The 16,381-nt window shown below is 46.9% G+C and overlaps 1 protein-coding gene across 5 annotated transcripts in view; it reads left to right on the top strand.

Moving 5' to 3' along the window:
• The window catches only part of PPP1R12B (protein phosphatase 1 regulatory subunit 12B), a 117,288-nt gene that overhangs the window by 17,803 nt on the left and 83,104 nt on the right, over window positions 1-16,381 (top strand). For all 5 annotated transcript variants that reach the window (XM_050327102.1, XM_050327105.1, XM_050327104.1 and 2 more), the window contains exons 2-4: window positions 10,938-11,068; window positions 11,501-11,619; window positions 16,065-16,224. In XM_050327102.1, the coding sequence (XP_050183059.1) occupies window positions 10,938-11,068; window positions 11,501-11,619; window positions 16,065-16,224 (410 nt within the window). The remainder of the gene's footprint in view (window positions 1-10,937; window positions 11,069-11,500; window positions 11,620-16,064; window positions 16,225-16,381) is intronic.

Genomic DNA, 16,381 nt, shown 5'->3' with positions numbered 1-16,381 from the left:
GCCCCTGCCCTCTCTTTGCACTGCTGCTGGCAGCAGGAGGGGGCTGTGCTCAGAAACCAGCACTGAAGGATTTTGTTACTGGTGGCCGTGCTGAGATTTGCTTTAGTTTGTTTCCCACAGGATTAAAAAAACCCAAAGACATTTCCCTGAGCAGCCCTGATAGTGTCAACTGATTTTTTTTTTTTTTTTTTTTTTCTCCAGTGGATAAAGGCAAGTTCTAATGAACTTTGCCTGAAAGTGTAGTTGGCATTTCAAAACTAATGGAAATTGGATTCTCAAACATATGTCTTTTCCAGTGTTGGGAATTCTTGAACAGATTTTTACCTCTGCTTTGGAGACAGACTGAGAAAGCTGTGGGTGCTCAACCTGGAGAAGAGAAGGCTCCAGGGACACCTTAGAGCCCCTTCCAGTGCCTAAAGGGGCTCCAAGAGAGCTGGAGAGGGACTTTGGACAGGGCCTGGAATGACAGGACAAGGGGTGTTTCTGTACTCAGCCACTGGTTTCATCATCTTTGCCCTTACTTAGTGCTAACTGGGCACTCCTGGCATTCACAGGAGCTCATGGAACTTCTATGAGAGCTTTGATGTCTGTAAGTTAGAGTTGCTTTCTGTGAAAGCAGTAGTGGTTGTGGAGGGACTTGAGTGCTTTCTCTGTTGACAAATCCATCTTTCCCTGGGTTGTAGTCAGTGTGAACTGTCTGTCTTGACATGAGCAAGATGTTATGTGGCAGCTTAGGACTATCTCTGTCCTGCCCTTCCTGCTGCTCCTATCACATGCCTTTCATACCAGTGCCAGGGCTTGTCTGCTCCCATTGTGAGCCAGTTTAGCTCCTGGATCTGTTCAGTGGGGTATCAAATGAGTTCTCAGTGCCCTTGGTGGGGCAGAGGCTCTGCTGGCAGGGGGTAAGGCTGGGCAGGGTGAGAGCAGCCCTGGCTTCAGCAGAGCCTGCTGCAAGACCCTGCCATGGGAGAGGCTAAAGAAAGCCTGGAGTGACTGGTGGAGACTTCTCTGACTGCCTTTGAGGTCTCCAGTTAGGCAACACAAATCTCACCTTCACTTTGCCAAGTTGGAGCTAAAACCATTTGTTTTTCCATGTGTCTCCCATGTGGGAGAAGACCTGGGGAGACTCTTCCCATAGAGGGTTGAGTGCTGGAGCAGAGGGGCCCTGCCTTGTCTTCCCACCCCACCTTGCCCTTCGAGCGGGTGTGGGGTGTGTGAAGCCACTTTGCCAAGTGGGCTACAAAGTGATTTTACATTTTTTCCCCCACCATTGACAAGGTGAGTTTCCATTTGGCTTTGGCTGTTCTGCACTGCTCTGCCACTGCAAGGCAGCAGAATGAATGTCAGCCATGGGCCGCAGCTGATCTAAGGCTGCATCTTGGAAGTTTAGAATATGTTTATGTAATAGAGCTGATGGCAGAAACGACATCTATATTTGCTTGTGTTGTAGAAGTGCCTTTAGGAACTGCACTAAATAGTGCAGTGTAACCCCTAATGGAGCACTTGCAAGGGCAAGGGTGTTGTTAGCAGAACATTTCTTTGCTAAGCAAACCTGCAGTAGCTGAATTTCCATTTTCCACACAGGAGTGAAATGCTTGTGAGCTTTCTAATTATGAAATATAGAGTTATTTTAGGCAGGAACAAAAATTTCAGTAATTTAAGGGCAAGATTTTATATAGACTGTCTTGATCCAGTGCCAGGGAGTGCTGGCTGAGTGGGAGAGAAATGACATACTTAGTGGTCAGAATGACTAAACTGGTGAGACTTGAAAAGCCAGTCCTGCTCCATACCATTAGAAAACTGGCAGTCCCTGCTTTTTAGTGACAGAAAGACTTTATTTTTAGTGTTGGCACTTGATCACGTACTGGACTCATTTCTGTTCTCAGATGGTACAAAGCGTTAGCCTCTGACTGCTGTTGAAATAATGGGTATTAAAAATCATGTTGGAATTAGTGGGATGAAGATGATGAAAAGGCAGGGAGTAAGATGATGAATCTAGATTGCATTTTGAAGTCAGCCCCACATGGCCCACAAATACTCTGAAGCTCGAGGGGGTTCGTAGGATCATGAAATGTCCTGAGCTGGAAGGGACGCATAGGGATCATCAAGTCCAATTCCTGGCCCTGCACAGGACACCCCAGCAATCCCACCCTGTGCCTGAGAGCGTTGTCCAGGCACTTCCTGAGCTCTGGCAGGGTCACTGCCCTGCTCACAGCACCAAGGTTGTGCATAAGGGTTGGTCCCTGTGGCTCTTTGCACGGTGAATTCCCTGTCAGTGGTCTGTGCTGAGCTTCCTAGCTTTGCCAAAATGCTGTTTGATTAGAAATGTTAAATGAGGGCCAAAAGCTGCCAATCCTGCACGAGCCTGAGCCTGATGTCCTAGCAGGAGTAAAAGCAGGGCAGTTTAGCTTTCTTCCCATTTCCCTCCCGTTTCAGTAACACAAAGTGTGAGTGTCCAGCTGACCTTCTCTTTTCCTCCCAGCAGTGGCTCCCGTTTCTCCCACAGAAGCAGAGCTGGAAGCTCTGGCATGCCAAGGGCTGCCTGGGTGAGCACAGCTCCTGTCCAGCCACGGGGAAGTGAAGTGTGGTGCCTCAGCCCTCACTGGCAGCACCATCGCTGCAGCTCACACAGGATGCTGGTAGTTGTAAAGAATTCCACAGACATTTAGCCAAGCCATCTCTGGTTTACTGCAGCAGGTATTTACATTCATCTCCTGGTAAATAAGCTGATTGCCCCAGTGCACATATAAAGGCGTGGGGAGTTTTGAAACGTGGCTTCTATTCAAAGCACTTCTCCACCTGACATTTCGTGCTGCTATTTCATGTTGGAAATGCTATGTTCATGACATAATTATGCCTTTGCACGTATTCCTCTCTTCCCTTGTGCTCTGCTGGGTTTTTTGTTGTGCTAATCATTGTAAGAGATTTGTTGTTGGTTTCTTTTGGTGACTGGCATGGATACTGCTGAGTACTTCTAGTTGTTGTGAGGTTTTTTCCGATGGAAAAATCTGACATAATCCATATCTCTCTTCCTGCTTACATGAGAAGTATGACTCAACTGCTGTTAAAAAAAATGAAGCTCCATAGCTAATTAATCAGACTAGAAAGTGAACCTTTTTATCTCATTTTGCTCCCTTTCCCCCTGCTCTCTTTAAAGCAGAATTTACCTCTTTCTTCTGGTTGTTTCGGGATTAGATTTGCTCAAGGGTTTTAAAGCATAAAGGTTTTAGAACTGGGCTCGTGGTACAGAAGTGCCTGTGCAGGGTATTGAGACAGAGGACACACAAAAGCTGGGGCTGAGGACTGAGAAGGGAAGGTGCAGAAGCTCTGTGGTGTTGTAGGAGCAGCAGTACGAGCTGTTTGTTGTTCCCCAAATCGCTGGTGAGTGTAATCTGTGCTGCCAGAGATACGGGATCACTTGGAGGTGGAATTTTTGGTAGTGCCGGTTCTGACAGAAGCCCCTTAAGAGCAGAGCTGTGATCATGGGACACCATGGCAATGTCATACCTTCCAGTGCCGACAGGCCGAGTGGTGACAGTTGCCAGGCTATTTTGGGAGGCTTTTCTCTTTGTTTTCTGTGAACTCCTCTCTCTGTGCTCCCAGATTTAACCCCGCTGCTGTTCAGCTGTCATTGGCCTTGCCTTCGTTTGTGGGTTTGAGGTGTATGTTGACATCATGTATTTACTCTTGCTTTGCATTCAGTGGAGGATTGTCTCCCTCCATCTCCTGGCCAACCTTGTTCCATATATTTTAGACTTATGACAGGAGAACAGTAGAGAAGTGAGTCCTGTCATTTAATCCCTTTGACTCTCTGTCATGACTGGATGACTGAACTGCCCTGCCAGTGCTTCCAGCCCAGTGTGTACCAGCTAAAGGTGCTCCTGGGGTCAGTGTCAGCCTCTGATTTGCAGCAACTCTTTTACCAGCTAACGGCAGGGGGAAAGGACAGGTACTGTGAGAGTGGTGCATCCACCCAGCTTGGACAGGGAACACCCTGGGTATCTCTGTCTCTTTACACTTTGAAAATGTGGATGGAACTAATCTTGTGCAAAGCAAGGTGTGGGAGCACATGGCAGCAAGATGGGCTTAAACCTGCCCAAGCTCTTCTAGGGGTCTCAGACTGAATTTGAGCTGCACTTGCATGCACTCAGAAACCATCCTGCTTTGAGATTAGTGCTTTTTATGGCCTGTACTCTGGCTCTTACTTAGCACAGAGAAAACCTTTTAATCCGTGTGAGTGTGACGTCCCCCCTTGGTTTGTATGAACAAACCCCACTTTTTTCACCCCATATCTGATGCAGAATTTTGTGTAGCTCATGGGTGGTGCAGCCTCTGCTATCCAAATGAGTCTACATCAGGTTTCCAGCATGAGGACATCATTTAGGAGGAGAAAGCCAGAGGCTTAGGCACATCAAAACCATGGAGGTGAGTCAGGTCTGGATCAGAACGGCTGCAGACACAGGACAAAAATCTGTGTCTTCTACTCCTTCCCCACAATTGGGATCAGGGATGGAAGAGAGGGAAGCAAACCGTGGGGAGGGCTGGATGTGCAAAGATCTTTGAAGATGGTTCAGCACTTGATTTCTGGACTGGAGGAGAGTCTGGTTAAAGAATTAATAATAGGGGTTTCAGGAGCAATCTGATTTAAGAGTAGCATTTTGCATAGACCTACAGGTACCATAGTTGGAGGAGGTTCCAGAGACAAGTATTTACTGGAGTAATGAAGAAGAGCTGAAGCAAAGGCCTCTCCTGGCCTGGCATCTCTCATACTCTATTTAAAAAGCCAGCATGTGCCTGACCAGCCAGTTTATGTGTTGCATTTATGTGTGACAAGTGGAACTGCCAAGTATGATTTCTATGTGGGAACCATGGGGATTGCTACCCAAGGATCCGACACGGTAGGATTAGGACATTTTCACTCTTGTGCACAGAGAAGTCACTGAGGTTGGGTTCAGTCACAAGACTGGTGTATTCACAGCAGAAACACGTAACACAGCAGCCAAGCACGCAGCCCTTTCTGCTTTCTCCTTCTTGCATCTTCCCTCTGCCTTGAGCAAATGCATGGATTCTCTCTCAGAAATCCCAACAACCACAGAGGGAGCACCATAAAATTAAATACAGCCAAAATTAACCCACAGCAGTTATTACAGGTTTCCTGGCTGACTGAGTCCAAGCTCTTGCATGCTGCTGCTGCTGCTTTATTCCATGATCATATGACACTGGGGGATGTGACATACTGTTTGTAAACCAAATGTTGACTCAGGGGGCTGCAGGGAGTGATGCCACATGCTTGCAGCTGGGTTCACCCTTCTTGTAGGGGTTGTACACAGGGTGAGCACCTCATGCAGGCCCAGGGCAGGGGATGTGCCGGTGCTGCTGAGCAGCTCTGCTGATATCCTGGTATCCTGGCAAGAACTGCCCTTCCTGCAGCCCTCCCACAGCTGCAGTGTGACATGAATGTTGTTCGTGTATTTATATTAAACTACTTAGTATTGGGTAAGTTGTGGAGAAAACAGCTGCCTTCACGTGCCTGTGACAGCACCGTGGATGTGCAGTTATTGCCATGGCTTCTGTGTTCTCCTGGGTTTGTAACCACCTTTCTTCTTGTGGATGTGAAAAGGTGTATTTTTTTATCTCCCAGCTGATCCCAAGCAATTTCTTAGGAATTTCTCAGGTGGTTTAGTTGCTCTCTTTGCTGCTATCCTGTGTGTATTCAGTATGTAGTGGGAATGTAACACCAGTCCTAGGCTGAGGCCTTTGCTAAGTGTGATGCACCCCTAGAAGGTGAGCAGTGTCACACTGTTCACACCTTCTTGGAGCTCAGTTCCCGGCCCTCTGAACCCTTCAGTCTCATCCCATCTGGCTCCTTTTCCTCCCTGATCCTCCAATCTCTGTCCCAGGGGATGCCCAGGAGATAAGCAAACCAAACCCTTGGCGGGCAGCAGGAGCCATTGCATTGCTGATACCCATCAGGAGTTCAGCGGTGCCCCAAGGAAGGAGCAAACACAGCAACACGATGATAATAACGAGGTTTCATTCAAAGATAACGATCAGATTTTGTCTGGTTGCTGGACAAGCCTTGCCAGCCGAGCCGAGCTGTGCAGAGTTTGCTGTGTCCCGTTTCCTGGTGTCCCCGTGTCGTTACTGTAATGTAAACTTCGTGCTCGGGAGAAGAATGCCTTGGCAACAGCTCCTGGCAAAACTCGGGCCTGCAGCGAGTGTCCCTGGCTGGAAAGGGCTCCACCTGTTAGCTGAGAGGGGGAAGCTAATCTGCCATATCTGCAAATTTTAGAAACTGAGCACTTCCTCCCTATGGAAAAACTGCTAAATGCTGGGCTCCTGCCAGGAGCTGGAGGAACACCGTGAGCTGGGGATGGAGGCTTGCCCAGCGATGCCTGGGATTTAAATCCTGTGAGCCAACTTTCTTTGGGCAGTGAGTGGGTAATTCTGGGCACTGGATGCAGTTTGCATCAAAGACTGCTAAAACTGTAATACATTAGTGCCGTTCCAGAGGCGCTTGGAGCTTGTCAACTGCCAAGAAAAATACAGGGATGGCAAGAGATTATCCTGCTGAAGATCCACGATGAGAGGGAAAGATACTCACCCTGTACTCCCACCCTGTCACATCGCCCTGAAGGTTGTACAGAGAGAGAAGATAAAGAAGGAATTATAAATTTAAAGACAAAATTGCTGTGCTCTGCAGTTAACCTCGCTTTTAACCTCCCCTACGTGTGAACCACGCAGCTGGGGGTTAGCAGGACCTAAAACTGAAGGAATGAAGCCTATCCCTGTATTTTTCTTTATACCTGATTTCAAGGACGGTTTAGGAGAAGGGAATGTTTCCTCACATGAAGTAACTACCCACCAAAATGGCAACATCATTACTTCTTGAACCAACTCTTTTTGACTTTGGCCCATCCCTTTGGCCCTGCTGGAGAGCAGGAATCTGCTTTGTGACTCTCTCCTCCGAGGTCGTGGTTCTTACCCTGTTCCCAAGGAGCGCCGTCTCAAATAAGAGAGGAGAACTCTGCATAGCAATAGATCCTCTCGGGTTACTAAACTTATTCACTCTCCTAAATTTAAGGTTGGAGGATTAGTAGTACCTAAAGGAGGACATATCTACCCTTTTACTTCCTCTTTGTCCTCTTCTCCTTCCTCCAGTAACCTCAGGTAACCCAGTTGGCTCAGCGTGAAGGGGATTTGCCCCCTGGATCCCAGTGAAAGTGTTTTGGTTGTGGGGTGGTTCATTCACAGTGCTTTATTTTAGCAGATATGCACAAGAAAACATGCAGCAGAAATTTGGTGGAAGGGTATCAGCACTCAGGACTCTCAAAAATTTTAGGTAGGCAAATGTGTGCCCTGAGTACTTCTAAACAGAGAGAATATCTGTTCCTTAATTTGTGTCTTGGTAAAATGATGTCATGTGTGAAACTATTACTACTATTAATGTGTGTGCAAGTATGAATTCCCTGGTAAAATATCAGTTGGTACCTTAAAAAGACACACAGAAATACACTGAAACCCCTAAAAGGTGCCATTTAATCTGTTATAACCTTTATAAACATTTTTTGACGTTCAGATCTGTAGAAATGTTATTCATTATCCAAGTTGTTGGCCTCATAATTCTTGCTCTGAGATGTGTTAAATATGTCATAGTATATTAAGATGCAAGCAGTGTGTTCTTTTAGAGTGTCTGACTAAAAAGTGATGTAAATAATCCTTTGCCTGATAGTCGCTTATGTAAGACCACAGTGAGATTTTCAGAGCTGAGCAGGGGTTACTCAGTACCTCTATTTATCAAGTGCCATGTTTGGAAACTCCTTTCCCACCTCACTTTCTCTACTCTCAGTGTAATTAGTAGTATGTAATGATACAACAATGCAGAAAGTTCTTGCATTTTAGTATTTGAGGCAGTCAAGGAGTCATACAGGTCACTTAGGAAACTGCGTTACTCTGCCCTGAGCTCACACTAAAATCAGTATTTGCCAAGCAGTGTCCCCTGACTGGATCACATTCCTTGAGCAGCAGCTTTTCCTTGACCACATACCCTGAACAGCCGCTTTCCATGAGCTGCACAAGGGTGGAGTGAGGGTTATTTCTCTTAGATATTAAAGAATATGTTGCTGCCCCGTTAAGGCCTTACTCCCCCTTTGCACTTGGCTTTCTCCTGGTGCACTTTTTCCCCTGAGGGAGGCATGGAATGGCCATGACTCCCTTGGGAAGCGAGCAAGTGCCTGCTGCTGTCAGCACCCATGGAGCCCCGGCACTTTGTCATCATTTTCTCCCTGCAGGAGCCAGGAGAGTCGAATTACTGCAGATTTCGGTGTGGGAACAGGTGGAGGTTGATCCCATTATCCCTGCTGGTTGGAGCGTGCATTCCATCGGAACCACGCGGGATGGGACCAGCAGAACAGCGAGGCAACAAAGGCAGAAATTTCAAAGAGTGAGAGGGGCTTGTTTATGCATTTCAACAGATATTTCATTTTAGAGTCCAGTGACTCGAGCGAGAGCCGGGGTTTTCCCTTGGCTGGTCCCCAGGCTATGCAGATGAAGTGGGTGTGTTTGATGAACAATGTAAATATAATTCTCTATCAAATACATACAAAGCTCATGCTATAGAGACATTCTTCAGCCTAAATTTAGATTCCCACTCAAGCTGCAGGTAACACTTAAACAAACCCAGCAGTGTGCACAAGCAGGAACTGTTCACCTCCCTGCCTTGGCAGAGCTCTGCTGATAAAATTCCTCTGTAACCAGGCTCTGGTTCTGTGGGCAGCCAGGAGGGATTGTACCCAAAAGAAACCACTATGTGGGCGAACTTTTCTGGGCTATTCTCAGAGCAATATGCTTTTAAATGACGTCAGCTTTATTTAAGAAGTGATTGGTGCTGGTTGTGTTCCCAGGTCAAAATGTAAATAGCTCATCGGGAAGGGTAATTTATATGAGGTGTGTTGGGGGGAAGCTCAAAGTATATCACAATAAATATGGGTGGCAACAAAAAATAGATTAGCTGTGAGTTTTGCAGGCTCAGACTCTTAATTCCCAAAGAATTGCTCCTTGAACTGAAAAGGGATTATTAGGTTCCTCTGCGTGTCCATGTCGACCTCTGTGTGCATCACATCCTTCACCTTCCTGCTGCATTTCAGTGTGTTGGTACAGACATAGAACACTGACAGGTTGGTTTGTGCAGTTTCTGGGATTATGGAAATTGGGAGTTTATCCTTCCTAGAGTGTGTCTTGAACTTAACTGTATGCATAGTGGGCATATTAGTTCCCCTTTACAGTAGGAATATTGGGCTTGTGTTTCCTGCCCTCATCACCTGCTGACACTTGGAGGCTAAACCTGTGCTGCTGGAGCAGGAGGAACTAGTTGGAGCAAGGAAAAAATCCAGATTAGAAAAATTACCCCTAGAGAGGAGGATGAAGCACTGGGGCTTGTGCGTGGCTCTTTGTGAACCAACCACATGAAGAGCAGCTCATGTTTACAGCCTAAGCAGCTAGTTTGGGATTGTAACTTGGAATCATGGAGTATCCTGAGTTAGAAGAGTCCCACAAGGATCATCAAGTCCAACTCTACTTGCAGTAGAAGTAGAAAGAGCTGGATGTCCTGGTGCAGGATGTGCCTCTCCTTTGACATAAGCAGTGTAGGAGAGATGAACATGTTAGATAATATGGGATTGTCTGGTTTTGGTGTGTGTGGGGATGTTGGTTTGAGAGGATTCCTCATTTTCAATCCTTACTGGCACAGGAGGGATAGTCAGTGCTGCTCTTTATAGGCAGATCATCTGGGAATCACCTGACTGCCATAAGGGATAGCTGTGCCCACATTGAGCTGTGCAAAGGGATTGAGTGCTGAGGTTCTGGAGCAATTCCGACTGCTTCCCTCTCTAGTAATGAGGAACTGGGATTCTGCCTGTGGATGGATATGCAGTAAAAGCCAGTCCTTGCCCCTCCTGGTCATGCCTGGTGCTCCCCAGCAGAGGCACACGCGTTCAGAGCTATGGATTAAATTGCCAGCTCATCCTTAAATAGCAGCTTCCACTGAGCTGTAAATGCAACGCAGAACATGCTGGAGCCAGGAATTTGAGGAAGGAGGAATTCCACCCAACAGAACTGCTGAGACTTGAAAATCAAGCTGGGTTTTCTTCTGACAACTTCAAAGCAGGGAGCTCCCTGTAAGTGCAGGCTCGGGAGTGACTACAGCAGCTCATCAAGGGCCGTTGTTCTCTTCAGCAGCTCACAGGGCTGTGGAGCAAACAGAGAAAGTTGTACTGTGTTATACTCAGGAAAACGGAGAGATACTGCTGAATGAAGTAGTTATTAAGTTCTCTAAAACCCTGCTTTTGCCCTGGTGACCTGTACACTGGGGGGCTGCTTTGGTCAGGCTTCTTCAGCTCCTGCTTTCCCTGCTCATCCCTGCCACTAGTGAGGCCTCATTTTGTTCACTATTACGACTTCGTTTCATTGACATTTTGAGGAACAACATAATCTAAGTGAATACACAGCTTGCCTTGCTTAGAGGGATTTGATGCCATGCCTAAAACTAAGAGAGATCCATCATTTCAGCATCCCAGCTGTGGGGAGGTAACAGTGGGGGAGCAAGGAAGGAAACAGTTCAATGGTGAGAGGCAAAGCTTGAGCAAATTCAGAGGTTTTCCACCTGTGGAATCTGAGTTACAGTTACTTTTGAAAGTCCTGAAATTGATTTGTTTCAGTTCACAAATTGATGCTACCCTAAGCTTTAAGGTGTGCTCACCCACAGCGTGGGATGTTCAGCCCAGGAATTGCCTGCTGCCAGTAAATTGCAAGTGAGGGTTGTATGTTTGATTTCATACCAACACCCTGTTTTTTTCTCCCTTTCCTTTCTCTTCAATCCTTCCCTCCCTGCATGTTCACCTCCCCTCCTCCCTCGACATTCCCCTTCTCTCCTCCCTTAGGCCTGTATTGATGAAAACCTGGACATGGTGAAGTTCCTGGTAGAAAATGGAGCCAATGTGAACCAGCAAGACAACGAGGGCTGGACCCCTCTGCATGCAGTGGCTTCCTGTGGCTATCTGAACATAGCAGAGTGAGTGAGTTTCGGGCTATTCCGGGTATTTATAACACTTCCCGTGCCTTTCTCATCACAGCAGGTACACAGGTGATGGATACTGTATATACATTTGTATATCTCTTTGGTAGAGAAGGCAAATTTAAAAACTGATGATGGCTTGGCTTGCCGGTTTTTTAAATTTATTTTCTTTTTAGGGGATAATCAACCAGATTAGTGCAGGAACCTGGAGTATTTAAATAACTATAGAGAAAAGAAAACTATGAACCCCCGAGCAGGAACCTTGCATTAGCAGTGAACATTTTTAGTCTAGAAATTGGCTAAGAATAAGGTACTCATTTGGTAATTGAACTTGAATGAGAAGTTTTTGTGCTGCCTGCTGTACTGTGTGAGTTGCTCTGACGCCTTCACACGAGGGCTGATGTGCTTGTCTGGGTCTCGTGGGTGCAGGTACTTGATTAGCCATGGAGCCAACGTGGCTGCTGTGAACAGTGAAGGGGAGGTCCCGTCTGACATCGCAGAGGAAGCAGCCATGAAGGACCTGCTTCTGGAACAAGTGAAGAAGCAAGGTAAGTCAGCTGTGGGATTGAATATGGGAGAGTCAGAGCCTAAAAGTATCCATAAGAGAACTCTGCTGCCTTGCTGTCTGTAAGTGAAAAGATCTAAAGTCTCAGGAGACAGCAGACAGAATTTACTTTGCTGTCAGGACAGTGGAGCAGATGCAGGAGGTTTGTGGTGTGTGGTCTCTGTCCTTGGGATTCTACAAGGCAAGACACCACAGTACTGAAATCTGATTCATTAGATCGTTTTGCTTGTAAAATGAGATTTAATCCTGACCTCTGCTATCATTCAAAGGTCTTGTTTCACTAAGACTTGATAAAACAGAGGTGAGATTTACAGCACTTCCAAGAGCAGGGAACAGGAAAGGAGTATTCCAGGCCTGGAGTGACCTGCTTTGTCCTGATCCTTCCCTGGAGTTCTTCTGCAGCCCATCTGCCATGCCCCCTTTCTCATCAGGTGTGCCTGGCTGAGGGGTTGCTCTCCAGACTGTCCCTGCACAAACATTCCCAGTAGAATCATCTTGGACTCTGTAGCTGATGTTATAATTAAGAAATGCTTTATTAGCGTGACATTTTCTTCAAACCCATGGAATTCATCTGTGAGTCATTAAATCTGTGTACACGTGGGTGAGAATTTTAAATCCTGTCTACAAAGTTCATCAAGAATGTTTTTGAAGGATGCAGTGATGGAACAGGGAACCAAGGAATTTCTGGAACTCCCATCATTGAGTGTAGTCAAAGCCCAGCTGCATTCAGCTCTGAGCTATTGGATCTGGATTTGAAGTTACCCTCCTTTGAGCAGGGATTTGGGCTAGAGATCCCCAAAGATTATTTTCAGTGTGGATTATTTTATGCCTGCAGGTTGATGTGGGGATTGTCTGCACGCTGGATTGAATCCAGTCCTCTGTGAGATATGTTCTGACACATGGTGGTTACTTTATTTTTGAAGCTCCTTTGAGGTGTAGTTAGGGAGGAGATCAGTCCCGTGGTACTTTGTCACCCGTGTTACTGTTCCACAGGTGAGTTTGTAGCTGTTCATCTGAGAGCTGGTTGTTATTTACTGTAGTGCTCCTCTTGGAAAATTGATGCAGGATCATCTTCCTTCTAAACAAAAACTTTTCACTTTTTAGTCCAGGGATATTTGTGACAAGGTTATTCTTATTTTGTTGCCCTTTCCCATCCCCTTTAAAATAAGGTTAAGTAGCTCTTCTCCCTTATATTTACTCTGCTCATGTATTTTAAAAAAAAGATTTGTGTCTGCAGTCAGCCTTTGTTTTACTGGGCTGTCCAAGCCATGCCTTTTTTCCTGTTGGCATTCAGGCCTTATTGAATGCCCAGAAAGACAGAGATCCTTTCTTTGCAGCAGTGTAACTTTGGTCTTTAAAGTGGTTATCAAGAGCTGTGCATAGAGTCAGAGAATAATTTTAGTTGGAAGGGACCTTAAAGACCATCTCATTCCACCCCCTGCCCAAGGCAAGGGGTCTTGAACACTTCCAGGGATGGGACAGCTGCAGCTTCTCTGGGCAACCTGTGCTAGGGCTTCCCCACCCTCACAGGGAAGAATTCCTTCCCAATATCCCATCTATCCCTGCCCTCTGGCAGCGGGAAGCCATTCCCCCTTGTCCTGTCTCTCCATCCCTTGTCCCAAGTCCCTCTCCAGTTCTTCTGGAGCCCCTTTGGACACTGGAAGGGACTCTAAGGTCTCCTTGGAGCCTTCTCTTCTCCAGGCTGAACACTCCCAGCTCTCCAGAGCCTGTGGGATCAGCCCAGCACACTGGGAGTCACCACACACAGGCGGGGTGTGTTGAGCTTCTCATCCCCCAGCACCCCCAGGTCCTTCTCTCCAGGGCTGCTCTCAATCCATTCATCTCCCAGACTGGATTTGTGCCTGGAGTTGCTCCAACTCAGGGGCAGGATCTTGTGCTTGATCTCGTTGAACTTCATGAGGTTCGCATGGTCTCACCTCTCCTGCCTGTCCAGGTCCCTCTGGGTGTCCCATCCCTTCCCTGTGGTGTGTGACCCCACCACACAGCTCGGTGCCATCAGCACCTTGCTGAGGGTGCTGCAATCCCACTGTCCATGACACCAACAAAGGTTAAACTGCACCAGTCCCAACACCGACCCCTGAGGACGCCACTCGTCACTGGGCTCCACGTGGGCATCGAGCCATGGGCCACAACTGTGAGTGTCACCATCCAGCCAGTTCCTCATCCACTGAGTGCTCCATCCACCAAATCTGCATCTCTCCAGTTTAGAGGCAAGAGTGTCATGTGGGACAGTGTCACGTGCACCAGTCCAGGTAGATGGTGTCGGTCACTCTTTCCTCATCCACCAGCACTGTCCCCTGTCAGACAGGGCTGTGTCAGGCACAATTTGCCCCTCAGAGAAGACAGGTTGGTTGTCACCCATCACCTCCTTATTTTCCATGTGCCTTAGCATAGTTTCTAGGAAGATCTGCTTCATGACCTTGCTGGGCATAGAGGAGAGACAGGTTGGCCTGTAGTGCCCCAGGTCTTCTTTTCCCTGTTTAAAAATGAGGATTATGTTTCCCTTTTTCCAGTCTGTGGGGACTTCACTGGACTGCCACAACTTCTCAAATATGATGGAGAGTGACTTAGGCACTTCCTTCGCCATCTCCCTTGGGATCCTTGGATGCATCTCATCAGGTCCCATGGACTTGTGCACCTTCAGGATCCTTAGATGGTCTCGAACCTGGTGATAACGTGGTTGAAACCTTACAGGACATCAAGGCAACGATCCTGCCTCAGCTGCAGGTATTTTGCCTGACACTTTTTGGGATTCTGCTTGCATTGCTTCACCACATTAGCTGCATCCTGCTAAGATGCCCTGAAACAACCATCTGTCTCCACTGAGAAGCTTCCTATCAACACAGTTTAAAGGCTCATAACTGCTGGAGGAAATGGAGTTGAACTTTAAATAAGCTTTGTCCTGCTCAGGGCCTGTCCTCAGCAGTGGCTTGAAGCAGATGCCTGGTGCAAACTGGAACAGCACAAGTGAGTAAAATTCCCCTCCCAGACGTTTTCCCAGTCTCCAGCCACTGTGCCTCCAGGAATTCCTGAGCGAGATGGGCTTTCTGTGTACTCATGAGTCCCCTGTGGTTTTCTGTTTCATGAGCTTGTCAGCCCTCCTTGGGAGATGCAGCGTGTCCAGCATTATGGGTAATAACTACAAACATGCCAGGTCCTTGTTCTGGAGCCAGTTGTGTTTCTGATCTTTGCAACATCCTGCAGCAGTGGGTCTCATGGGTCAGACTCTGGGTGAAGTGTTTTCTTTGGTGCTATTTTAAACCTAGTGCCATATAATTTAATTTGGAATCGTGCCATCCTCATAGTGAAAGAATTAATCCGTGGGGACACTTACTCTTCAACACTCTTCTTGATTTTTGAGATTTGTCATCTTCTCCTTTGTATTTTGTCCTGAATCAGCGAGTTCTGATATGATTAATCTCGTGTGGAGCTGTATCATATTTGTGATTCATACATCAACCTTCCATGACCTCTTTATTGTGAAAACTCCACTTAGGAAAACAAGTCTAAGTTAGTTTTGCCTCTTGTTGGTTTAGTGAGAATTGACACAGTCTGTCAGCCAGACCCACCTGCCTCTCCAATCATCCACCTACCTTTCCACATCATCCACCTGCCTTTCCACACCACAGCAGTTGTTTCCTAAGGTGGGAGACTCATTCCTCTTGTTGTTACAGAGCCTCACAGTCCATGTGTCTGCTATACCAAATGTGTGTGTTGATGAACTTGCCTGATCTGACTTCAACTAAAGCAGTGGCAGCCACCAGAGTACATTTTTTTTTTTGCCTTCTTGTCCCCAAATGATTTAGAATTGTGTTTTGTCAGAATCAGGGGGCTTGCTGCTCAGTGGGATAACTCTCAGTGTGCCTGGCAGGAATGGCTCTGGAGCAGTGCAGATCCCTGTGTGTGTCACTTGCAGGTTGTCCTGAGTTTTGAGTGTGCACAGAGCTGGGCTCACACTGCTCTCCATAGGAGACACCTGAGGATCAAGTCTTCGGACCTTCACTACAGATTACACTCTTGTTACAGTGCAATTCAGTTGGTTAAGCTGTTTTTCATGACTTTTTTGTTTCAGTCTGGGACACATAGGCATCTGTAGAATGTTATTTCAATCTGGCATATCTAGAATTCAATCCTTCCACCCTTAGTGCACTTCTAAGCTTGTAGTTCCTTGGGGTGGGTTGCAACCTCTGGCCCAACTTTCAGATTTTGTAAGTCAGGCTGTTTTTGAAGTCTCTGTCAATGACACAAGAGCTCTCCCAGCTCATAGAAGGTGCTTTTGCTGATTGTTTTGTGGAAGATTACAAAGAGTTTACTAATATTGCTCAGCAAATGAAGCGTAGGGTAAGTTTAACAAGTACTCAGGAGCTTTCCCTTGTTCATCTTCTCTTCTGTGCTTCACCCTCTTAGGTGTAGACCTAGACCTGTCAAGGAAAGAAGAGGAGCAGCAGATGCTCCAGGACGCCCGGCAGTGGCTGAACAGTGGGAGAATTGAGGATGTAAAGCAGCCTCGGACAGGAGCCACAGCCCTTCACGTTGCTGCAGCCAAGGGCTATTCTGAAGTCATGAGGTAGGAGAGCTCCTCCCCAGGGCTGATGCGTTGAATTAGGGCTGGTTTTATTTTAAAGAACACATCTGGCTTTACAGTTGAGAGAAATTTGTTCCATACTGAGATTTTTCAGGCTGCTGTTTCTCAAAAGGCTGTGTGGTTTTATGTGCCCAGCCAC

This window comes from Myiozetetes cayanensis, unplaced genomic scaffold, assembly GCF_022539395.1.
Source record: "Myiozetetes cayanensis isolate MyiCay16 unplaced genomic scaffold, myiCay2020 scf32, whole genome shotgun sequence".
In the NCBI taxonomy this organism is placed as follows: domain Eukaryota; kingdom Metazoa; phylum Chordata; class Aves; order Passeriformes; family Tyrannidae; genus Myiozetetes; species Myiozetetes cayanensis.
Note: the sequence above shows the minus strand (reverse complement) of the source record. Positions and strands in the feature narration are given on the sequence as shown.